Source organism: Odontesthes bonariensis, chromosome 24 (assembly GCF_027942865.1).
Source record: "Odontesthes bonariensis isolate fOdoBon6 chromosome 24, fOdoBon6.hap1, whole genome shotgun sequence".
NCBI lineage: Eukaryota > Metazoa > Chordata > Actinopteri > Atheriniformes > Atherinopsidae > Odontesthes > Odontesthes bonariensis.
This window is the reverse complement of record NC_134529.1, coordinates 9927006-9953805: the sequence shown is the minus strand read 5'-3', so window position 1 is coordinate 9953805 and position 26800 is coordinate 9927006. Positions and strand designations below refer to the sequence as shown.

The following is a 26800-nucleotide window of genomic DNA, read 5'->3' as shown; positions in this document are numbered from 1 at the left end:
GTACTTACTGTAGGTTAAGTGCCTGTTTAAATGTTGTTCTTTTTGAATGTGAAACACAAGGGCAGTTGCAGAATGATTCAGTCCAGAGAGGCCACAGCGATGTTGTTGATTTAGAAAGTATGTCTTAGAACAACTGAATCTGACAGAAGAATAACATCAGGTAATTATCTACCTATATCCACTCACTGAAAGATGTTTAAAGTGAGACTCCAGTACATCGGAAGGCATTTTTTCTATTCTGCTACCCTGTGGGTAGTTCGGCTGTACACATTACAGGTTTTGCATTTTCCTCATGGATGCTAAAACACCACCTGTAGAGCACAGTGAGATTTAACACTTGAAGGTGTGAAAGCATTTCATTCAGAGACTGTTTCATCTGCATGAGCATTAATATCCACACTAAATTCAAATTCAAAATTTATTTATATAGCACATTAAAACAACCTCAGCTGACCAAAGTGCTTCACAATAGCAACTGCATCACATTTTAAGAGAGTCATCAATAAAATAGCAATAATAATAACTTCATCACTAGCTTTAGTGCGCTGCACCTTCAGAAAACTTCAAATATTTTCAAGATAACATCCTATCGAGATCCTTCCATCTTTCTTTTTTTTCCTTTATTATCTGTATTTTTTGCAGGAAGAGCAATTCAAAATGTGTTTGTTTTGTTTTTGCCTTCTATGTAGTGAGTTGTTACTAGTGGAGTCTGCTTTCCTGTATGCAATTCAAATCGTGTAGATACAGAAAAGGTATTAGCAGAACAGGATAAATCAAGCACTGACAGGGACGAGGAAGGCATTTAAGTAAACATTGGATACAAGTATCAACATTGTGCCACAAGGCCTTCAGAATAATTTGTGTGATACAATGCAGGCTTTCATTGTACATTTTGTGTGTTAAGTACACATTTGTTGTCCTTGCTGCTTCAAGTACTTAAAACATACTATGAGTAAAAACAAATTACTGGAATTAATGGAACGTCATGACAATTAGGATTAAAAAGTTTAAAGATGTGTTAACTGAACCACAAAATGCTCCATTATGTTCATTATCCATGGTTGCAAATTTTGACTGGCAGCTGCTTGGACATGTGTAGTAAGTTTTTTAAGCTTTTTGCAATGTGAAAATCAATCTGCTGTGGCCACAAAATCTAACAGTGGCAGTAAAAACAATGAAGGATGCAACAAATCCCTGTGAAGGTGAGTCGAGTGAACATGACATAAACAACTCCTTTGACACAAAAAGTACTGCTCTGCTTCGAAAAGTGTTGGGATGGTGTGCAACGTGTTCATAAAAAACATTTCATTTCACGAGTTGCCATTTAAACCCTGTATTTATGTCAAAACAGTGCAAAGGTCAAAAGTTTAAACGGAATATTTTTTGGGGGGGTAAATCTATTTGTTGATTTGATGCCAGCAACGCATTTTAAAAATGTTGTGACAGACGCTTTCCACTGTGTTGCATCACCTAATCTTTGCTTAGTATAACATTTCAGCAGACCCTGCCCCTGTTTCCTTTCAATTTTACAATGTACCATATATTTTCAGTGGGTGGCAGTTTAGCCCCCAGTCATGACTCACTGGTTAACATATAACTTGCAGCTTCAAATTAAATGCAAATCTTCCGTGTAGGCTGTAGTGACATATAGCAGCACAAATTTAAACAAATAACCCCCACCTACCCAAAACCACAGTGGCCGCGACAACCACGAAAGACTGGATCTAGAGCCAGGTTTGTCACATGTAGTCCCATGACAGTAAAACACAGCTGTTTTACTTGTAAAATGTGATTTAGGCTTGAAATCACAATCTCTTGTTAAAATAAGCCAGGCCCATGTTTTTGGATGGCAGCATGTGTTGCTCCAAAACCGGCATACGTATTCCTGCTACAATATTACCTTCCCAGGTTACACATGCCATGTGTACTAATGAATTCACATGCCATGAAAGGTACCAGCTTTCAAACTGGTTCCTCTCCTTGACAGATTGGACGATGCAGAGTGCATTATTTCCAAAACGAATCTCAGATTTTGATGCTTGAGCTCAGACAATTTTCCACTTCACACCTCAGTCTTAAATTAGTTTGGACCCAGAGAAGGTGGCTGTCTTGGTGCTGCTAGCGGAGATTTTGTCTTCCAGGTCAGGGCAATCCTTCGTGCTTAAACGGAAACCAACTGGACTTTTTTCTTAATTATCTAAGATGGTTTAATTTTTTACCCTACGGCTTATGAGGTGATGCTGTTATCACCTGCCTCACACATACAATGGAGCCTTGACTCTCCTCTCCACGGCCTTTCACAACCACTTTTACCTGAATCATGGAGCCAAAACATCTCACATGTTGGTCAGGTAGGAAAACAACTCATAGTGGATAATGGCCAGTCACCTCAATGACATTCAAAGAGTCAATGTCTCAACAACCAGCTTAAAGAGCTGAAACTCCCCACCAGCCAATAGTCCTTTTCACTTATCTGTTGTACCTAATAAGCGGGGGGGGGAAAAAAAAAAAAAAAAAAGAGGTCTTTGTTAACCTGTTTCTGTTCCTCCTTGGTAATTCAAACAAGCCAAACAGGCTTTAATGTTGCCTGTAATGTTGAGGAAAAAATTAATTTGTGCTTCAGTCAGAAGCTGTTGTTAATACTTTTAATTGGTTATCTATTTTTCTTAATGATTTAACAGAGGTCATGGGAGACCAATGGCCCTGAACTATAAAAGAAAAGAAATGATATGAGGTGACAAATCACTTATTTCAAATAAAGTACCAGAGAGGACAAGGTGTGGAAACCACCTACAAGAGTTTAAGGACTAAAAGGGGATTTAAAGCAGAAAATCCCCCCCACTTCTGAGAGCATCAGTGTGAAATCAAACCAGACAAGGGATAGAACAAAACCCCATCACAGTCATTCAAAGTAGAAACAAGGGGTAAGTCATGTGATCTATTCTTGATTTAAAAACACAAAAAATATTACTGCAGGATTAAAACTTTCAAATACCACATATATTTCTTACGTTGATTCGTAATCTCTAATAAATTCTGAGCTAAACCGCCAAAGATCAAAAACGGAATCTTGCTCACTATCAATTTTTTTTTTTTACCATTATACTTAGGCTCATAGCTTAAAAATAGATTAAAAGCTTGTCTAAGAGAGTTCTGTCTGAACGAACCATGGTTACCAAATGTTGTGAGTGGACAGATGGAGCAGACGTCAAGATGAAGTTGGTTAAACCAGGAATGAAGGGAGAAAGTGGTGTGGGTGGCAGAGACGGCAGGACAGAAGGGAGGAGTTTGTCTGTCTCTGTGTGCATCTATGAGTACGTATGAGTATGTGTAACATAGAAATATATATACAGACACACACACACACACACACACACACACACACACATACATACAGGCATCTCTTTACACACAAGAATGTACACCAATCTTGCGACTGAACTCGGATGTTTTTGTGCAGCAGTAACTTGTGTAGGTGCGGATGAATCCATCTGTGCACGACTGTGTGTGTGTGTTTGATGAATTAGTGATGGCAGCTGGTAGAGCGGTGTGATCCCTCAGCGGTGGTGACAGCAGCTGTTAGTGGTGCTGTCTCCGCCCAGCCAGACTGACTGGGTCCTCTTCATCAAATACACTGGCTCATTAATGCTGCAGGGCCCGCTGCCGCACCACGCGGCCCCACAAGAGACCCGAGCAGCAACAGAGTCAGGGAGGGGGGGCGGGGCGGCTGGGGTGAGTGGATGTGTCCTGCATGTCAGGTTGTGTGTGTGTGTGTGTGTGTGTGTGTGTGTGTGTGTGTGTGCGTGGGGGGGGGGGGCGCTGTAAGCAAACGTGCCTCTGTCTAAGCCTCAGTGAGCATGTGAGTTTTTGTCTTTCTACCGCATAGACATATTTTGCATATCTGCACAAGTGTGTCTGCAGGTCTGTCATTTTGTGGCTCTGCGCTTGTCTGTGTGTTTTGCCGCATGTGTGCGTGTTTGACACTAAACCACTGACAAATAACAAGAATCCTGCTTGTCAGATTTGACTGCTGAAAACGGCTGCTATCATTCCCCTCACCTGCTCCTTATGGAAACTGGTACTGACAGTTGCGGTTGGTGCAAATGAGACAAGCAGGTGTGAAAGATGTTCTTAAGTATGCATATGCACAATTATCCCAGTGAGGGAAACACTCGGATGAATGCTCTCAGCGTAGGTATATCTAAATGTATTTGTGTGGGTGAGAATGCAGAAAGTGTGCCTTTAGATACCTGTAGGTAGGTGATTCTGTTCTGGACCAGATCCGACAGGTCTTTAGCCTCCTTCACTCTCCATTCACCAACTCCGTCTGCTTGGCTGAGGTAGTACAAGTCTGTCATGATGGACCTAGGGACATAAACACACATTTCAAAACCTCATTTAAGTTCACATTAAATAATGTGAATTCTAATCCCCAACAGAGACTGTATATAAAACATGGAGACAGACACAGTGACGCTGTCCATCGGTTTGTAGATCACTCTGGACTACGAGCCTTGAGTTCAATTTAAAACCCAAATTATCAAATTGTGTGTGTCTAAGAAAAATTAAAAGAAAATGATAGATTGCATACAGTAAATTACATATCTGGAAACTGAATCAAAGAAGCAACTAAAAGAAGAGGAGAAAGATGCTAGTTGCTAGGCACCAGATGCAGGAAGAACATTGTGAGGCTGCATGAACAGCTTTACATCATTTGAGGAATTTGTGAAAGTCAGTGAAAATACATAAAGTTAGTTGGTACTCAGTTTGCTCTGTGCAAAAAGCTGAAAAAGGAAATGAAAACACAGAGCATTATTTGACAGCAATGGCAACAGAGATGCAGAGATTGCTTCAACACTGCAGCTAAATACAACCATTTTTCATCTTGCTTTGTGTTATTCTGTTTAGCTGATTATTTCTTAACAAAGCTTTTTGGGTTGGTGTATTGGACGTCACATTGATAAGACCCATTTACCTAGAGAAAGAAGCTGAATGGAGCTGCTGGCTGGAGCGATCATGCCCGTTTGCAAACCATTTTACTCAGGTTCTGTAATGTTTTAAGGCTGAACTGAAAATGCCGAGAAGGAATAGTGGGTTTAGCCATTGGCCAACAATTCTATCGGTTTTGACAGTGTGGTAAATGCCTCGTTCGTGCTGATTAACCAGCCAAGGTAGCACATCGTTCAACTTGTAGTCCATGAATTCGACAGCAGCCAATTAGAATGTTTGAGAGGGATTCAGTTAGATTTTTTTATGGTCATGATGCAGATTAAAAGGTAAATTACTTGACAATAACAAGCTGCAAAGTTCATTGCTGCAAATGAGACCAACGTGGAATTGCAAAAAACTAAACAAGCATATACTGAAAAAGACATTTTTATCTTTAAACCGTCTTCCATGGACATAAATTCTGTCATGACATTTATAGACAGTGTTGTCTCTGTGATTCTGACTAACAAACAACAGCTTCTCTCTGGCGGTTAAGCCGTTTTTTTTGGATTAAGTCTGTCATCTACATCCCACTGACAGCACATCTGTGTATATGTCACACACTGCCTAACATCATGACCATCCTCTCACAAACATGCCCAAGAGTTCTGATATATGCAGCGAAGGGCAGATGCAAACACATCACACACTCACACACACTTATACAAGCTTAATTCATTACTCACTTCTCGACCCAAATCAGTCACATCATGTGTGACTGAGAGCTCTTATACATGTATTCAGTAGCCCATGCAAAGACACACACACACACACACACACACACACAAATGCAGTGAAGACAAACGTACTGCGTCTCATTTCAACAGTGTGGCATAGTGAAAAGTGCCTTTCTAAGCTAACTTAGACAATATCATTACTCATTGTCACTTTTTGAAGTAGGAACCGCAGTGTGTGTGTGAAAGGATCTGAATCTCTCCTCACAGGGGAGCCATCACCAGCCCTCTGTGGGAAGGAAAAGCACACCTGGCTGGCCACAAAACGTAGCAAGAGGAAACAACAGACAAGCCCTGTGGGATTTGGCTGCAAGACAAGCAAACACTACACAGACATGAAGTTCTGCCTTGGTAAAGGGTATGCGAGTGCCTATAAATGCCTACATGCATGTGTGGTCTTTGGCATGTGGGAATATATGGGACAGCTTTCGATTGCCTTAAAGGGGAACTCCGGGGCATTTGAAGCGCATTTCCATTGCTAGAGGTTGTCAAATACTGATAGTAGGACACAGAGAGGTGCAAATCTGCGCTCCCTGTGTGGAGATCGCGCTGTTCGCTCAGCCTGTCATGCGAGGCTAATACGTGGTGGCTAAGGGGCAAGCGCTAACCCTTCCACGTAAAACAACAACTTGCACACTGCAGAAACGTCACACCACTTTATAAACCATCCGACAATAAAGTCACAAGCCTTACCATCAAAACCATATGCATGGTTCTCACATTACTGGCATGGGGACGTTACAAAACAACTTTATAAACAGCATGTCACTCACCGGCTGGTTGTAGGCTCGCGCATGTGAAAGCCCAAAAGAGTCGATGGACGATAATCCCATATACAAAACAATTATCTTCTCTAGAAAAACTGTGTTCAAGTATTTAAAACATTACAACAATACATGCCCAGTAATATTGTTTTAATGTTTTAAATACTTGAACGCAGTATTTGACAACCTCTAGCAATAGAAATGCGCTTCAAATGCCCCGGAGTTCCCCTTTAATCTGCAGATGTTGAGTTTTTTGTACTAATGCTACGCAAGTAGGACAGCAGTTAAAATGTTTAAATTCAGATTACAGCATGAATATAAAAAGATCAGGTGAGAGAAAGGATAGGCAAAAGGGAGATGAGGCATTGTCCCAAAGCGAAACAGAGTACTGTTTTAATTCATTAGAGCCAGTCGGCAGGCACACTTTATCCAGTTTGAAACTGAGCACTGTAATTTTTGTGATCAAGATTTTCCCAGATCAAGTAGTTACTTTTTCTTCCCATCAGCAGGTGGTGCTCATACAGATATTCAAAATGTCTACTTTCTTCAACAGCATTTTAAAGAAAAACTTTAAATTCAAATCTCAGCTAATTCATTATATTTTTAGGTTTAGTTTACGCCGACCAGAATCAAATTGTACCATAACATGGCTGTATTACTAAACACTCAATCTCGATCAACTTACACTTTTTTTTGGTACATGCACCGATTTCTGACTGCAGACGTTTGAACTTCAAACTTCTGTTTTCCGGCAGCTCTTTCTGAACATCCGCATTATTTCAATAAAACTTCAACTGAAAGCTTTTCATAGTGCAGTGATCATTATCACTGCAAGTGCAGTTAAGTGCTTGCATACTTTCTTTAAGTGCACCATTTTCATTTTACTGGAGAAACATTCAAGACAAAAAGGCCGCCTCCTCCTCCTGAACAAAATGTAAATGAAGGAGCTGAGTCAAGTCAAACATTCCATTGCTTTTCCAACTTCTACCTCTATTTGTGCCAGCTCTCTCAGCCTGTGTCTGCAGCATATACAAATTAATCTGGGAAAAGGGATGGGGACAGAGAGTGAATGCATATGAAAATTTGTCTGTGTGTGTGTGTGTGTGCGCCTGTGTGTATGGAGTAAGGAATCAGTCTCTGGAAGGCTACTTAGGCAGCAATGACTAAGACAATAGGTCCTGTAAGCCACCTTAGGAGGATTACAATAGATCCACTTGGCTAAGAGTTATCAGGCTTTTCTTCTTTCAGCCGTGCAGAAAGCTGTCATGTAGATGACAGAGCGGGTGTGTCCCTGATCTTTGCCCTTTGTTTCTAAGCAACAAGCAGATGTGCTGCTTCAAAGTCCAAACACTACCAGGCTTCTGAGCTATGTTTAGCAAAAGAGATAAATACTACTGCTGTTATCCAAAATCTGTTGATGATATTTCTTTTAATCATTAATCTACTGATTTGGTTTTAAAACAGACATTTGTTTAACCTGTAAGATAACAACAAACTAAACTATGAAAACCTTCCTTTTCTTAAATGGAATCTGCCCGTTTGTTAAGGTTGTGGCAAAGAAAGTTTTTTTTTGTGCCACGCTTTCAGTTTTTCAATTTTTAATTCTTTAATAGAATAAAGAAGTGAGAAATGAGAAGTGAGCCATCACTTACAATTGCCACATGTTCCTGCACAGCAGTATTTCAACTTTTGACCCTGATCTAAAAGAAAATATTCAAATGATGATGTCTAAAAGAAAATATTCAAATGATGATGTCTACATGAGGATTTTTCATTCATGCTCCTGTCTACATGTTACAGGCCATTGTCAGATTATAAATTTCCACCCACATTACGGCCCACTATGCAACTACAATGTTTCTACCCATCCAAAGATTTCAATATATCAATGTCCCATAAAACAGAGCGTTAGCCTACTTGGGTTTCCTCCTCGTCCCAAAAGCGTCTTTTCTTTCTATCACAGTTGTGCTGTTCTGTACTGATCCGGTGTTGCAAGATCTTGTGACACAAACAAGCAACCCAGACTATGACAGCAAGCCTAAAAAGAGCAACTGTTCTTAGAAAACGAGCCCAAAGTTGCCCCCCATATTAAGAGGACCTGGTAACTGGAGTCTAGAGCATGCACTTTAAAGCCACAGTTAGGATGCTTACATTGCACTAGAGAAAGCATTAGGGCATTAGGCTGACCAAAATCGGATTTTTGAAATGCATGTTAACATGCTAGTCAGACTGAAATCGTATGAAATCAAGCTTCTCAAAACGGGGCTAAGACACACATAATGTGCTTCAAATCACTCTTGCATGTATACGATCAACTAGACTCAAATGGGTTTATGCACTCCACACATGGTGGAAAGTTCCATCTTTTTTATCTTTTTGTAAAGTCTGTAAAGTTTATATTAATACAGCCAAATTTCCATTTAAACTGCTTTTCAGTTTCTTTCTTCAGGGGGCTAAACACATTTAAAAAAAACAGCAGCCCATTAACACTACGTGTCAACTCGCAGTTGCTTAAAGCCTTTCCAGACTGCCGCTCTGCTCTAATAAAATCATTATTTTATAATTGTACCATCATCTGACAAAATCATCCTTGAAGTAACTTAAAGCCAACATCTGTGCAGTAAATTCAGCTATATCCTCCACAGAGAAACTTACAACCAGCAGAGCGTTTTGATTATTTACTCGCACAGAACACAGCTTTGGACATTTTCCACTCAATAACTCGATTTCACTCTTGCGCATGTATACTGGGACGAAGACGATGCTCCAATCAAATGTCCAAGTCGAACTATAACCGTAACTCAACCCATATGTGTATTAGGGGTAGAATGGCACAAAAAAACTCACGGTTCGGTACGTACCTCGGTACGGACCCTACGGTTCGGTACATTTTCGGTACAGTGCCGAAGGAGGCGTGTAGCGAGGTTCGAGCACATGTAATAGATATCTGAATCCTGCCTCTTCTACAGTGGAATATGGGCGCATAGCAGATGCGATGTAAATTCCAATTGCTTCGGTAATTTTTTTTGCTCTGCATGTATTCGTATCCAGGGGTTGTTATAATACATTTGGGAGACGTAATTGGTCGGGTCTTTTCTGGGTTCTATAGAACGCATCTGACGGAGGTGTGCGGTGGTCGGTAGCTACGCCCCATGTCATGCTATCACGGCTGAAATGTTTCATCATACCACACAGACACAACCTGCGCGTGTTTAATAAGTTAAACTTACACGTTGTCTCCTTTGTCTGCGATGCGCTGCTCTCCTTTCTTCCTTCATGAAATGAAAAAGTATCGCCTGCGCTTGATCCTGACTCTCTGTGTGCTCTTCCAGCCTCGATGTGAGACGCCTGATGTGATCGTCCATGATTAATATCACCATCATGCAGACCATGAACACGGTGGCCTCCCCGCTCTCCATATTAGCTTCTTTGTGGTGTTTTTCTTCTCTCCTTACTTTTACCGGTTTTGTTTTGTTGTTGAATGTGGCGCTAAACGGCTAACGTAACACGTCACTGACGCAGACGGCTGCGCGCGGCGCATCAGTCCCGACCTGGTCCAGACTCATGTGCGAATGCAGACTGAAACAGTTCCGCTGGGGAAGGATAGTTATCAGAACGAAATTCGAGTAGGACAGTTCTGATAACTGCGTTCTTATAACTACTCTGTCCGAAAGTGTATGTCTCTACGGACCAATCAGAGCTTGCATGTGGCAGTGTTTAAATGGGTCCTGAAGGAAACTCTTGCAAAATAACAGTTCCGCGTTCAGATCAATATTAATCTTCCGTACCGTGTGTATTCTGCGTGGCAATGCGCGCACAAATACATATACTGTGCCGGCCCTAATGTGTATGTAACCCCACTGAAAGTGTATCGCAAATGCAGATGTCGTAAACCTTGGGGAAGATATGAAAGTGCGATTATGGTGATTATAGCTAACTCTGTGTATGACCTTACTCGGGTTAAGGTAATCGGAAAGTCTAAATGTAGCCAGTGTTTGTGAGGCCTGGCGTGCTGGGAGAGGATTCTGCCATCCAAGAAGACGAGGGGGTTGCATATAGAGTCGCATGAACACAAGGACCCAAGGTTGGCCAGGAGAACATAGCATTGGTATTCATTTCACCGGTCAGTGGTCTTAATGGCTAATGATCATATTAATCACCGCCTTCTCCTTTTTAAAGTAGCTCGACATCATTTAGTGACTCTTTAATGGTGAATACAGATCATTCCGCCAGCCTTATAGAGGTGAAACCTCATAGATTAAATCCACAGCAAGAAACGAATCATCACTTCAGAATCAAACCAGAGAGAAAATAGGATTGTGAAATTTGAGTTGGATCTTTGTTTTCCATTACAAAAAGCTACTACATATGCTCACCTCTCCTGGTGTCCCAGCTCCTGGAGGAGTGTGTCAGCATACTTCTGCCTCTCACTGGGCTCGACATTGGCCAATTTCTTCACCTCACTGCGTACAAAGTACCAGAACTCTTTAACGCCATTCTCCACCCTTCTCCGCATCTCCTCCTGACTGGGCCCAGGTCCTGGGGGGGCACAACAAAATATAGGTAAGATATTCAGGTACTGGGACATTAGAGAGAAAGGTATGATCAACAAAATAAGTCAATGGCGTCTACAAAGCCATTTCTTGAGAAGTCAGCTACATGAAACATGGTGGGAAATTGTGTCAGGAAGTCTTCCAAGAATGTCGGCGCAAGAGATCATATAAGAGAAAAATCCTATGGGCACAAAGCATAGTTTCACAGTCTAACCATTACAATTTCCTTCTTTCATACTTTTTCCCTGGGTGTTACTTTGACCTGATTAAGAAACACTTGCTTTTGTGTATCATCCCTCTCATGTTTTTCACACAGAGGAACTCTATACCCCCGCCTGAGCCAAACAATGTGGAGTAACCCACATGGATAACACAGCTGCTCTGGTTTCTGTGGTGAAAAACACAAAAAATAAATCAAGGGAAAGGAAAGGAAAGGAAGGGAAGGGAAGGAGAGCCCTTTTTAAAGAAAAAAAAACTTCCTATCTCACTCTCTTCTCTCCCCACGTCCTCCCTTGTGGAAAAAAGCTGGAGGGTATTTTTAGCCTTTTCTTTCCCTGTGGCTAGATGGAAAGGCTGACCCTATACTGCCCTCAACGCTCACACGTCCTTACTTATTTTCCCTCTGTCTCTTTTTCTCTCCTCTCATTCTCTCATTTTGCCAGTGGGGCATTCACAGCGCTTCCACTTCATTCACACATTGTCTCACTCACCTGACAGCTTTCCTGCCCCTCTGACCGCTGCTTTGAGCAGCAAATACACACATATAACCCCTGCCCACTGATGATGCGCTTCTACAATTAACACTGCGGCGCTAAACTAGGTTAACACTGGACTAGACTGAGATTCTCGCTGCAGGCAAAAGCTCACAAGAGCAGCTGAATGGTTTCATACCATATGTATTCTGCCCACACACTTTCAATATGCCAAATATTATTATATTTCTCTCTGCGCCAAACCGTTTCCTGCAACCTTATAGGTGGTCCTACCATCTCCGGTGAGTTTCTGGAAGCTGTGGATCTTCTGTTTGGCTCTGGTTAGCTGGTCCTCCAGAGAGCGCAGCCTTCCTGCTGCCAAGGACCCAGCTTCTGCCTGGCCCTCTGGTATCCTGGAGCACACAAATAGACGATGTGATTTGTGAGCATGGGAGCGTGAGTACATCAATAGAGTGAAAAGAGTCCTAGAATATTTGCTGTTAAAAAAAACATAAAAAGAAAAAAAAAAAAAACATTTTTAGTAAATAAGCTGTTCTGATTTGAAAATAAATAAATAAATAAAGTAAAGTTTCATTTAGGGAGGAACTAACCTAGTTCACATGGAACTCAGTGTAAAAGTTGTTTGATAAGTCTGCCCTACATCTCAGGGACTGTTTTAAGTCCTTACTCTGGATTTTCAGTTTGGGAAAACATAAAAGCTGTTTTTCAAATGTCTTCGAATTCTTCTCATAGTACCCCGTGACATTGGACTCTGACTAAATACTCAAGGTCAACCCCTTCCAGAATGAGTTATCAAAAACACTGTGCTCCCATTGTCCCTTGTGATTCGGGAGGTTGACAAATCGACGGAAACTTCCACTGGTTGGTCTGAAATGAAAAGTCTCTCACTTTTGAGTCCCTGCTCTCGTTTCTCATGTTCAAAGTTGCAGCGGAAACTGAGCTGTGGAGACTTGTGCCCTGCAGTGCTTGCGAGTAAGAATTCAGATTTGTTAAAACATCAGAGTGCCGCCTCTCAGAGCTCAGAATTACAGTATTTTCAGAATACTGAATAACTCTCTCTAATAAATGTTTGTTAGGTTCAGCTTATCTTCTGCTCCAAAATCCATCCAATAATTACATACAGAGTATCGACTGAATAGTCTGTGAACTGAATGTCAAATTACAGTGAAATGCCATTAATTTGTGAAATAATAAAACAGAAATCCAGAATATCATTCAGTTTTGACTGATTAGTGGCTCTTTGAATGGCAGTTTTAAAGCTTGTGAGTTTGTGATGCAGTACTTACATGGGCTAAGCATCTGAACTCTATAATGGAAACAAATTTAATTGAGAGGTAGTCACAATCTAATAAAACCAACTTCTCATTCTAAAAGAAGCACACATAAAGTAAAACTTTCTAAGTGCAGTAAACAAACTATATGCAGTATTATTTGTAACCACACTACAACCAGTGGAAATTTCCCCCGATTATACACCACATTTGTGCTCCAGTGGCAATGGAGGCCAGTTGTTTTTCTGATGTGTGGAATGGAAAAGAAATATCTCCTGACAAACTACACAAGTAGCACGGTAAAAGTAACCAGTTACTTAAATTGGCATTCATTTTCCAATAAAGAACAGCTCAGAAGTTTATTTTCTGTATCTTTTCATGCATTTTTTTCCACCAGTACACGTGACCAAAGGTGCTGGATTCATTTCAGAATTAGAATTGAAGAAGACAAGATGGGAGGTGTAACTGCAAAAGGGACAAGCACTCTACAGTCTGAGCTAAAGCTCACGAATTAGGCTCAGCGCATTTCCCATACCTCCTTACAATGGAGACAAAACGGCATGAAATGCCTTGAAATGCTTGACATCTTCTTCCCAGTTACACGCTATGACCTAAAAGTCACATGTCTTGTTGGTTCATTACATAGTAACAGAACATCCGTATAAAAGAGCAGGATTAAAATTGCATCGGCATTTCAGCTGGTACTTTTTTTTATATAAATGCAAAAAAAAGAAAAAGCCACAGCCTGATGAAGTCAGGACTCTGTCAGCTATGCGTTTATGAACAATGACAACATTACAAGGGGGTCATCTGAGCACACTATCCTACGGGCGCTCTTACACATGATAGACAGCTTTGCTAAAAAGTACAGAAGTCAGAACATTCACAGATGAAAGGTAAAATTATGTTTGAGCAACAATCAAGGACGTTTGATCAAATATTTCCATGTGCATGTATGCAAATCTACCCTTGTTATAACTCCATATTTTAAGTCTTTCACAGATAATTGCAGAAACATTATACATTTACATTTTTACTGCTCTGTTTCAGTGAACTATGAATAACTACAGCATGCATGCCCTGTAAACACAAATGAGCACTCTGACATGTTAAGAAAACCAAGTTCACATCAGTCATGGGGAGGAAAAAAAAAGAAAAAAAAGAAACAGCCATCGAAATCATAACAACTATATAAAACCGAATACGTCCAAAAGCCCATGTGCATTCACCATAATGAGTCATCACGGCATGCAAAGTCAATTTACTCCTTGAGTAAGGAACATCAGTCGCTGGCAGGCATAAAGATGAGACTTTTAAAGCCACACAACTCCCTTTCAATGTGTGAGCCGTGGTCCCTGAGAAGCCTCGGCCTCCCACTTCACTGAGCGCTAACAGAGCAATCTGCTTCAAAGCCGTGAAAACTGTAGAGAAAAGTGCAGCTTTTTTTCTCCTCTTACTATGTAACCCAGTGATGGACAAATGTAAACCTTTTTCTACTTCCATGGAGTAACATTTGTCCTAAATTCAGGCTTTTCTTGTTCATGAAATCTGTGGCGTGTCCATTACAGCAGCATGATATAGATCTTTGAAAGGACACCCAGTGGCATTTCCTCTCCAAGTATCAGTTCTATTATCTGCTCTCTAACTGTATTCAACTAGCTTTTCCCATGGGCCACACCTTAACCTGCTAGTTACACCACTGCCATGGAAGTGGGACTATTTATTAGGTTACATCACTTCCCTCGGGTTTTCAGTGCTGCGAAAACTATGTTATAAAATAACATGAAATCTCCTTGAGCAAGGCAGAAAAAAAACCAGACCAAATCAGCTCAGGCTAACGAGTACGAACATGGTATATGGGTTATCTATAATACAAGCTGCAAGTGCAATTTTCGATGCGCGAGTACAAGAAAAACACAAGCTATGTCAATATAACATGTATATATACACACACACACACACACACACACACACACACACACACACAGGAAGGAAGGAAAGACTGCACAGAAACACAAATGATCCCTGATATTATCTCGAGAGAACCTGAAGCAGATACAAGACAAGGCAACAGGATTCAACTGCGTCTTGATCAAACGATACAGAAAAGGTAACATATGAGGAAAAACTGTGTTAGGTGAAGCAGTACACAAGGGAAATGAAAAGGGGGGCGACGGTGGAGTAAAAGACAAGCTTCGAAAGCAGGGAATGATGAGCCCCACGGGCACTAAGCACAGCCGGAAAGCTGGTGAGGTTCAGTATGCAACCCAGTTTCCTCTGAAATTCTGTCCCAGCTGTCACACCAATGGCTTACGCCCCTGCACCCGGGGTAACCATGGAGTTCACAGGTTGATCAGAGCTGGGCGGAGCGGTTTGTAGGAGCGGACCTTTGTGGCAGTGCGGCATGCACAAATTTCCGAGGAAAAATGCAATAATCGCTGGCTGACTTCAAAAGAAAACTTGCTTGCTGACCTGGAAAGTTATACATATGGAGAGAGATGTAAAGCGCTCTCTGAGGTGTAGATGAAAGAAGGCTACACAAACACCATTTTCCTTTACTTTAAAAAAGCGACTTACACAGATTTAAACAAGTGTATCCATAGAATCATTACACTGTGATGCATCAAAGACTCAACCGATATGTTCCAGGCTTTCCTGAGAACACAGGGCTTCTAACCACTTGACTCCAATAAGTCAAGCTAATAAACAACAGGAATGCAGCAGTGGGAAACAAATAGGTGGAAAAATCTTATATTGCCATGAAAACCTGCTCCCGCTGCTTAGAAACTGTTTTAAAGACTGCTATTGGATTCTTAGTTTAGAGATAATGTTGGAGACAATCAGTTGTATGATCCTGTTTATGTGTAAGCCACTAAATCAAACGGTAAAATCCCAAGTAAACCGATTCTGAATAGTGCATTCTTGCCTTGCATGCTCCAATGCTTCGGTACATCCACAGCGAGCCAGCTCTGCCCTGAGCCCTGCTTGACAGAGACGTCCCGACCACAGACAGTCCAACAATGGGGCTTGTGTGTTTGGGACCTTCACGTGCCTGGCCTGAGCAACGACCAAGTCGATGGGAGTTCAGGTCTGTGAGCTGCGCCTCTCTGGGCTTCAACCATCACTGTCTCACTACGCACCAGTAAACTGTGGCCTTATCACACCAAACTATAAAGGTCTACATTTACATTTCTATTTGACCTCAGAGATAGGGACCCAAATGAGGCAAACCTGTGCAAAACATGCAGGTCTTACCAGCTATGACACACAGTGACGCATAACAAGGCCAGAATTGAGGTCTAATGGTCAACAGCCAGCACCATTTCATGGTAATTCCACTCAAGCATGTAAAAACAATTTTCCCCTATGTTGCCTTCCCCCTTATTGGGTCACATGGTTCCGTGTGTGCAAATTGTCACCCTTTTTACCTTGCAGAACACATTACATGGGTTTACATTGTTCAACTGAAACTGGTCTACACAGTAGATTAATCTCTTTTATTGCTTAGTCTTTGATTGTATTGCACAACAGCAAACATCTTGTTGGCACAGAAGTTGGTAGAGATAATATATAAAGCAGATCAGTGCAGTGACTGTGGTCTCTGCAACTCTTCTCATCCCCTCAGTCCTCATTTTTCATTTCCTCCGTGCTGCTCTTTACTTAGCACAGTCCTAACGCCATCCATCATCCATCTTCCTCTCCTTCTCTGCAACATCCCCTCCTTCCATCCTCCTGTTGGCATGCTGGAGGGGGTTGGGGGATCGATCAGGTCGTCATCGCTCAGCCCAGCTGTCACTCTCACCCCTCTCTTCCTCCGGTGTCGCAAGATCAGGCTACCGCGTGTCGTTGTCTCCACAGGAGCAGTGGCTTTGTGCCCCAGGTGACTGACAGCTGCGGTGTGGGCGGAGCCAGACAGTCTGAGCAACTCAACCTTATGCTCACCTCTCATTAATGCTGCGGGGCGATAGGTGGGTTGGCACAATGCCTGCCACTCAAATCCGTCATGAATGGCCTAAATCGGTGGATTGCATCTGTAGGCCAGCCGGGTGACGCTAATTTGAATCCAAGTGTTGACTGATATTTTGATTAACTACACATGACAACGCTGTTGTAAAAGAATTCAGCGAAACGGGTAAAACATGTGCGCGAAGCCTCGAGTGAGCAGTTTTCCGTCGTACGGTTCTGCTAATTTGTGATCAACAATATTAATGTACCATGCAAACTCACTATGATGAAGCAAATACGATCATCCGCATAAGATCATGTCGGATACATAATGACTGCACCACACTGCCCGATAATGCATAACACATCTATCTAGTGCTGCTGTGGTGTAATGACGCCAACCAAGTTAAATTTTACTTAGATCGATAAATCAGTCTCAATGCAGTGAGTTTCTGCGGGGCAGGAACCCAACATGATGTGTAATAATGTCAGTTTTATGGGTTTAAAACTTTCTGAGGCCACTCGTTAAAAATGAAGGCCCTAATGTGCTGTTTAGGTGCTTGGGTTGAATTCTTCATTATTTATCTGGTGCCAACAGGATGCTTACAGATAACCGATTCTGCCTGGAGTACAACATTCAGAGGTCCATGTTCCCCGTCCAAATCTGCACTACCTGTAATGTGGTGAATTAAGTTTGGCAGATTTTGTTTTGTACCGTTCAATCAGTGAGCTTGTGAGTTGTTACATAGTCCATCATTCTGTGACAATCTGTCAGTTGGAGTCTGGCTCTGTGCCATGTCTCTGTCAGCAGTTTGGTGGTAGGATGAGGCAGACGTGGAGGAAAATGATGGAGGTGAAGAAGGAGTGAAAGGAAAGGAAAGGAAAGGAAAGGAAAGGAAAGGAAAGGAAAGGAAAGGAAAGGAAAGGGCTGTGGCAGGGATGATGGGGTAACCAATCCCTGTCAATAGTTCATAAAGCTTAACCTCAGCAAGCCAGTTGTCTACATTTAGCATGCTGTGCCGGATACTTAGCTGAAGCTTAGAAGGAGTGAGAAAGCACTGTAGCACTGCCCCAGTAAACAACTGAGGAGGCCTCAGTCCCACATCAACAACTGAACTCTGTAACAAGCAACAAGCATGCAGTGTGTCTGGGTCCCATCTGGACATCGACTGAACATCGACTGAAAGCTGCGCTTGTTTTTTCATGCCATGAATTCCACCTTTGTTTTTGAGCCAATTTTGAATAATTACAAAAGCAAGGGATTTAAATCAGGGACCAGCTGTTTGAAGCAATGCATGTGTGTGTTTTTTATGTTTGTGTGCGCTGATGAGGGCCCTGCATCAAAGTGAATTGGAATATCACAGAGGAGCAGCAATGGCAACTTCTGAAGTTCTCCGTTAATATGACACACACACACACACACACACACACACACACACACACACACAGCAGTGCACAACAGCATCCTCTGCGCCTGATGGCACACTAACACACAGCCAAGTAAAGAACTAATGCTTGAGTGTGAAGAGAAACACTGTCAGCATGTGGAGATAAGAGCAGAACCATCTGTCTTGCTATTACAAATAGCTTGAATGTGTGAGAAATGCTGTGTGGTTAATGGACTCATGCAATGTGCTATTGTCTTTCAAAATAACAGCGAAATCTAGTGAGATGTGTGACAGACCATCCATCTGTCACACACAGCATCTCTGATGTGACTGATCAGCTTCTGTAACTGAACAAAGGGTCAGCTCGGAAAAATATTGTTTAACTCTGAAGTACACAATTGTACTCGTCCCACTTAAACATTGGGATTATTATTCTGACAGGACAACAAGAGAGCTACATGCTGGACTTGAGGAAATTAGGTATTGCACCATAGAACTTTCTCAGAATCAAAAGTTTACAGATATAACAGGTGCAACACATTCGCTTGTCAACTGTGTTTAGCTCAAAATATCAAATAAACATTTATAGTACTAACAAAGTTCCTGGAACTGATGCAATTTATCAAAGAACTCAAAATATTGACACAGTAACAATTGGCCCAAATGACCAGCAAATATAAAAACTGCAAGCGACTCTACTTGTGCAGATGTTCAGAAAATCCCTAAATTTCTCATCAAAGCCAAAGGTAGTGATTAATTCCAAACAAATGTTTACCATATCTGTAACAATATCTATGTCCCCAAGAGTGAAACCTTCGGTAAATTGAGAAAAACTTATTTTATCTCTTTTTTTTTGTATAGTTTTCGTGAAGTAAGTGAGGAGGTAAGCCTGCCTGATGTATGGCTACTTTTTACAAGCTTGTGTGAATGCGCTCTGCTAGTTAAACAGCTAGCTACCCATCAATTCAGTACCAAGATTAGGTACAGTTGTCTTTAAACAGTTCCCTCAAAAATGTACCAGTGACCAATCTGACTGACAACATAAGCACTTTTCACACATCAGTTAGCCCTTTTTGGTGAAAAAAAAAGACTTAAACCACTGCTGTTCCTCTTTGGATACTAATACATGTCAAACAGAGGTGGCTCAGTCCTGCATCGATGAATCCTTACATGCACGAAGCTGGCATTACAGAGTACGCTAAGTGATAACATCATTATAGTTGGAGAAGTATGTATATTACAGCAGAGCCGTAATCGCAGACCAGAAAAGTGGACCACATCAGTCCAGCTCTGAGGTCTTTACACTGGCTGCCTGTCCATCAGAGGATAGACTTTAAAGTTCTGATGCTGGTCTATAAAGCTCTGAATGGTCTAGGACCAAAATACATCAGTGAGCTCCTGACCCAGTATGAACCTTCCAGACCCCTCAGGTCATCTGGATCCGGTCTTTTATCAGTTCCCAGAGTCAGAACCAGACATGGAGAAGCTGCATTCAGCTTCTATGCTCCACATGTCTGGAACAAACTCCCAGAAAGCTTCAGATCAGCTGAAACACTCAGTGTATTTAAGTCCAGGTTGAAGACCTGACACCTATTTTCAGCTGCATTTGAATAAAGCTCCAAATCTGAAGCTTGAGTTTCAAACTTAATCACATTTTAACTACTGATTTTTATCTGATTTTATCTATTTCTTTCTTTTTTGTTTAAAATTTAAATTGTGCTTTTTATTTCTACTGTTTTAATGCATCTGTAAAGCACTTTGAATCGCCTTGTAGTTGAATTGTGCTGTACAAATGAACTTGCCTCGCTGAAAAACAGATCTCAGTACACTCTCGGTTGGTACTTTGCAAATGCACATCTACATATTACAGGAAGTCTCACAAATATATGGGACAATGTGAGCTGTGTGCTGCTCTTTGTTGTGTTAGTGTTGTTGTTCTGGTTTACCTCTTAAAACACACAACAATGATAATTGAGCATATTTCAAGAAGTATGTTTGTGCTTGTTACAAGGAAGTCAGTTTGTAAAACATCCCGTTGGCTGTTACCTGAGAGATTCGGCCATGCGCCGGAGGTCTTCATTCTGCTGCTTGAGCCGCTCCAGCTTTGCCAGGATCTTGGAGAGCTCCCGGCTGGATCTCTCTGGATGCTCGCTGTCCCTCACCAAGTGACCACCAATGTAGAAGAGGAGTGTGCCCCAGGCCAATAGCACCAGGGTAATCCAGCGCCATGAACCTGCCCAGGGCCGCATGGTTAGACCACGCCCACCCAGAAATGTCTTGTGGTGTGCTTGTACGCCCACCAAGCCACCGGCCTGCCTGCCGGATGCGCACACACACTCTGTGCCCCGTCACCACAAATGCCACAGCGCTGACCTTGGCATTGGCATCTTTTCAAGGATGGTAAATGACAGATCAGTCGGAAATGTGTGTGTTGTCCCTCAGGCGAGTTTGAGAAAAGGCAAAGGATGCTTCTCCGCTGATCATCCAGTCTTTCCTCTGTGCTAAAGCATGGCGAGCACACTCAGAAGTCAGTATTTTGAGGTCCTGATTGGTATCTCTACCCTCCACCCAGCTCCGTGGTTACAAGCTGAACCAGCACGACTGCCGTATCCTTCCAGTTCAAGAGGATTCTTTTATTAAAGTTGCAACCTGCACAAAGAAAGAAAGACATAAGAATTACTTGAGTTTTTTGGACAATTTTGATTAACAAATAACTCCAAAGCTTGTAAGTGACACAGAGGCAAATCTGAAGAGAGAAGCAAAGCGTGAGGCAGATAGTGCTATACCGAAAGAGAACAGTCAAGATACTGCTGACTGATCTTCACGTATCCTTGTCTCAGCAGCCTACATGATTGATCAGCATGACCGTGCAATTTGCATTTACACGGAGATGTGCAGTCCCTAAGATATGCTGCACTGCTGTCGAGACATGACACGGATGTTACACTTTCACTGTCATGCCTGTTTGTACATCACATACACACTTGCACTGTACTGGCGCAGTGAATCCCCTTGAAATACAGCCAAACCAACACACAGTTACAAAAGCATCTGCACCAAAAAAAGAATACTTGCTTTATCTACTCCAAAGCCAACCATGCATCCTCACCCCCAGCCAACCCCAACCCACTTCCAACACCTAAAGTACAACACGTAGCAGACTAAATCCTACATAAGTTCTTCCAGAGTAGTTTCCTCCTCCCCAAATAGCCACTACCATCCCCGGTAAGCTCCGTCACAGATGAAACATTGTCAAGGTGACACAGTGATCTACAGGAGCAGAGGGGACCAAAAAAAAAAAAAAAAATCCCTACATCATCACTTCCCTTCATCCCAAAGCAGCAGGGGAGATGGTGATGGACGCATGCCGGGTTTTATGAAGCAACCTTCACTGTCAACTCCCAAACAAAGCCCTGCCAGAGAACCGAGGCTAGACCTGTAATGGAATGAAGACTGACACGTGTGTGTGTGTGTGTGTGTGTGTGTGTGTGCGCGTGCACCATCATCTTTTAGTCTGTATCACAGCATGCTGGAATAATGCCAAGCATCTTAGACTTTATGTGAGTGGAGCTGGTGGGACGGGTTTTGAGTGACACAACGCAGTGTTTCTGGTGTTTCTGGCCGAGCGCTCAAGACAGCGGAAAATGTTCCTGCTGGGGTTTGCCTGGCAGCATGGAAGTAAGTTACCAACATCTTATGTTTACCATGGCACCACAGCTGCTATGTAAGACATAAATGGTGCCACGCTGCAATACCATGGAGAGCGCTCATGCTTCAGTTGCTCAGAATGCAGCAGTGGGGATAAGTGAAACAAGGTGCAAACGATCCTCCTTCATTTCTTACTGAATGATGTGGGATAACTGTTCCTGTTGTGAACTAACCTGGGCGGACACACCAGTGGCTCCTCTTTATGTATGCAGCACAACATTGCGCTGAGCTGTGTTTTATTATGGAAACTAAGAGGTGCAAGAGGATAGCACTCCACTAGCCAAAGCATGATTGGAACTTCACTAAAAGCCAGACTGAATAAACCCTTGTCACTGTGTTTGAGGAACCATAATGAGTTTGAGTGCAGTAGACTAAAACTGACAAAAATAAAACCGCTCAATGCGACCGCCAACTGCTGTCAAACAGAATTAGAAATTTTTTTTAGATCAAATTTCAAGCTAGCTGTATGTGCTTATGAAAGTTAAGATTGACACTGAACTATTAGCCATGGGGCTCCTGTCACACTACATGCTGGGAGTTTTCACATGCCAACTGGATTGCTGTTTATATCCAAGACAACAGTGTGTGACATCATTTGCCTGAGTCCAACGAGACTCAGTATGCTGAGTCGCTAAGTCTACCAACATGGATACATGAAGTGAAGGACCCAGTTTTTTTTAAACATCACTCATGGAAACTGTGACAACCTTAAATACAAGGTAACATCACACGATGGACTGTATTTACACTTAGTACATGAAAGATTACACTAAAAAAACCTCCTGTGTACTGGACACTAAAAGGGTCTATTTCCGCATACTGCTGTTTTTGTGCTGGAGACACCCATGACCTAATTTTCAGAGTGCTTTTCTCAAGTTCTTATTGTTGCTAGGAAACAAATACCCTCTTCAGTGGCCTCTACGATCGGTTTCTTCTCTGCCATAGTTGATAGTTTTGGCAGGCCCACTGTCACTGATCATGATTGGTCAGTGAAACAAAGCATAATGACAATGTCAAAGTTCCAAAAGTTGAACCGTATCCAATGGAAAGAGCCAAGATTGCAGGGTGGGGACTGTACCCTGAGAACCTTTTTGCATTGAGGACATTGAAAGCAGGCAACCTTGAATGTCATAGGATGCCACCAGCACATTTTTAACAAAACTGTTATGCAATCTAATGCCAATAAAAGCAAAACCAATTCAATGTAATGCTTAAAAAGTTATAAAACAGCAGGAGATAATATAACATTACCACAAGCACACACTGTGGAGAGGTTAACCTGGAACCTGGTATTACACCACCTGCATTGAAATACTGGAAACACTCAATAATCATTATTAAAGAGATGTACTCCACCCCTGAACGCACAAAACCTACAGGCTTATGGGTTGATGCTGTTTTAAAATGAAAGCCTTCTTTACTAACTGCACATTATGCCATTATTAAATCCAGTGAATCGCTTCAGAAAATGAGCAAAGATGCTTCTACAATCCCTTTTCATCATGCCTTTCAGCTTAGCTTTGGCTTTGATGAAGTGGCAAGGGAGAGGAAACACATTATATAGTTTTCAGATAGCTGGGTTCTACAATTAAAGAATGAGGACATATCCTGTGTCCGCAAAAAAAACTGTCCTGATTAAAGAGAAATGCCATGATACTAAAATTTGTTCCACTGATGAAGATCTGTCAGTGTAATATTTCACTGGAATTACAGCCAAGCAGCATTCAGAAGTTTTTTTTTGTCATTTTCAAAAACCTTTCATATCTGCCCTTGAGTCACATCAGGGGGTTGGGGTTCATAAATAATTAAAATTATAATAATGTCAGTTAAAAATATTAAAGTTCTCCACAGTGGCACAATCATTTCTAAGTTGGGCAACATGACAGATATGCTGACAGTGGGATTTCACACAGGATGGCCTTACAGTGCCTCTTTTCTTTTCCATTTTGTTCCCCCAAGCTTCTCCTCGCTTCTCCTCAAAGTAAAATGCTACTATAGACATGATGAAAAATGCAACTCTTTCCTTACTAATGTTGCCACCCTGCTACTTTATAAAGAGACGGAATACAAACCTTAGTCAGCTCCTCTTGTCGGCACCACCTTCTCACTCACAAGCCAAAGCTTCCTCGTGACCTTATATTTCAAGCATCTTTCCTTCTTAATGTAAAGGCTAGCATGGAGTAGGTGGCCCTGTGGAGTGGACTGCAGTCACAAAATGTCCCCATTCTGCAGCAACATTGCAGCAGTTAGGGGGTCAGCAGGAATGGCCCGCTTTTCGGGCATGTTGGTAATCTTTCAGTGTGTCTCAGGCTGCAAAAGGGTCATCTATCAGCCTTCTCCAATCTCTAAACAATAAGCACTGCGATGAGGTTCGCTACTAAATTATGCATGCAGCTCAACTAAGGACGGCTTCTATTACACCAACAAGCAGTCGACTTAGAGTACCATATATATATATATATATATATATATATATATATATAGATATACGCATACATACATGTACATATAAATATATATGCATCTCATCTGTCTCAGATGACGACTACTAGCAGTGGAGCTCCAGAAGTAAGTTTGTCACGTGGTGTGATCCCAGTTACTTCATCTTAAATGCTAAAAAGAGTTAGGAAACCAACCAGTGGTTGTTTGTGACCAGACAGTTGCAAAAGTTAAGTCATATGGGTAACCTGTGTCCAGAGGGCAGCACTTTATCCTGGAACCTTCATGCTGACTGGGTTTTGCCTAGACTCCCTCAGAGAATGGGCTTCTTTTAGACAAAGTTTGTAGGAAGTTTCTATCGTGCAGCTCTGCTTCTGTTCCTTCAAAATCCAAGTTAACTTGTCTGGTTCTGGTCACGAGGAAAAATCACTGGTCAGAATGACAATTTTAATCTTAATGCTCTTTTTGATCAAAGTGTACTCAGACATGCAAAAAGAATCTAATGGGATCCATCTCATATCGTGTATATACTGTACACTGAATATGAGTTGTTGCCATCAGATAGACGATACAGAGTACAGCTATGCAAACTCAATCGATTTAACAATTCCTTTGTGCCTGTATCCGTTGGCTTTTTAAACAGTAGTTTAACATAAGCTGAGTTTTCTGAGGCTGTGCTGTAGGATGACAAAACAAACTGACTGATGTTGACTGATAACTCATTTCACAGCATATAATTACTTTATACTTGTTCATTCTCTTATTTATTCTTTTACTTCATCTATGTACATTTTAATTGCTTCATTTTAAGTTGACCATTATTATCATTCTAAGTTAAATGGATGTGTTTCATACTGAAGCGTCTATGCCTCAAGTATTGTGGAGTCCAAGTCAAATTTTCCTACAGGGACACACATTTACTGTCGCTTCTCATCTATGTTGGGGCAGGGGATTACATTAGCATATGTTGCTCGGGGCAACCCTAAGGGGATGTGTGGATAGATGTTGTACATGTCATGGTATGTGGCGTGGTGGCAGCTAGATGTGACGCATGTGCTTCGAAAACCGACAAGTAAAACCACTGAAAGAATAGCAAGGAGAAAAAAAAAATAGCAAATAGCTGCTTAAACATTTATATCTGTGATACAGTATATCTATTTGACAGATGAAGCTAAATGTGACCTACGATTAGACAGCAGATGCTTTTTTGCTGATAGCACTGAAGTATTTCATTCTATCCAGAGCTTTCCATCCTACTACTGTACATAACCAGATTGGGATATTTGATTCTCCATTTCATGACAAGAGCACAATGAGCACTGGTGTTTGGACTACAAAGATGCTGCATGAGAAACATCAGCACCAACTCTGGTGGGACTTTTTGACTGCAGTTTCTACATATTTCTGCAACTGGCTGCTCAGCAGCTTATCTGTTTATTTTACCAGTTGGCCTCGTGGTTCAGGCCAGTCCAATGGGTAAAGCTAGTTTCAGATTCACAGTGAAGACACATTTTTTTAGGAGAACTCACGACAGTTTGTAGAGGATCAAATACAAAAGCTAGTTAAAGAAAAAGGAAATGGGGCTTAAAAAAAGATCTGAGTGTATTTATTCCAAAAAAAGCTGCAACACGAGAAAGAATGCGTACACGGGGAATGGTATTGCTGTCATTTGCAACAAAAACATTCAGATTAAATTTAGAGTATGACTTTGGATGTCTGTTTTTTTTTCTCTATTTTCCAACAATATGAATACCCGCTAATGTCTGACTCACTCAGCAGCAGAATACTCCCACTCCCAGTCCTCCCTTTTGCAAGTCACTTGGCATGGTGCTATGATGCAGACACCCATAGCTTTTTGGGGTGCCCCTTGTGTTTCATATGCATGTGTTTGCCAGGGAGCTGGTGTGTGGGAGTCACAAGGCTTATTACAGCTGACTGCATCTGCAGACACGCACATACGGGCATACACCCACACACATTGAAGAGTGGTAAATATTTCATGAGCTGCTGTTTACTTCACCACATTTCTAAGCCGAATGTGCAGGAGTCCATTAGCTTAAGCTAAAAGGCAGAGAGAAAGCCAGGCGTGAGGACAAGCGTGGAGAAAGACAGGAAAATAGATGGATGGAAAGCCGGGAGAGTAAAGGGCATGACGGCCAAATAAATGAAATGGGTTTTAATACATACACGTGGAAAGAGAGGCCCACAGCCAACAAATTATAGACTGCGGTCATGTCCTTTGTGAGAGCTTATTATAAAGCAATTCTGTAATTAGAGGCAAACTACACATGGTGGG

General features: G+C 41.8%; 1 protein-coding gene across 3 annotated transcripts in view; it reads right to left on the bottom strand.

The window, feature by feature from the left end:
• fut8b (fucosyltransferase 8b (alpha (1,6) fucosyltransferase)) overlaps window positions 1-26800 on the bottom strand; it is an 85458-nt gene that overhangs the window by 19710 nt on the left and 38948 nt on the right. For all 3 annotated transcript variants that reach the window (XM_075459444.1, XM_075459443.1, XM_075459446.1), the window contains exons 2-5: window positions 20404-21006; window positions 12027-12145; window positions 10864-11026; window positions 4251-4365 (exon numbers count right to left, since the gene is read on the bottom strand). In XM_075459444.1, coding sequence (XP_075315559.1) covers window positions 4251-4365; window positions 10864-11026; window positions 12027-12145; window positions 20404-20606 — 600 coding nt within the window. In that variant the 5' untranslated portion in view covers window positions 20607-21006. The remainder of the gene's footprint in view (window positions 1-4250; window positions 4366-10863; window positions 11027-12026; window positions 12146-20403; window positions 21007-26800) is intronic.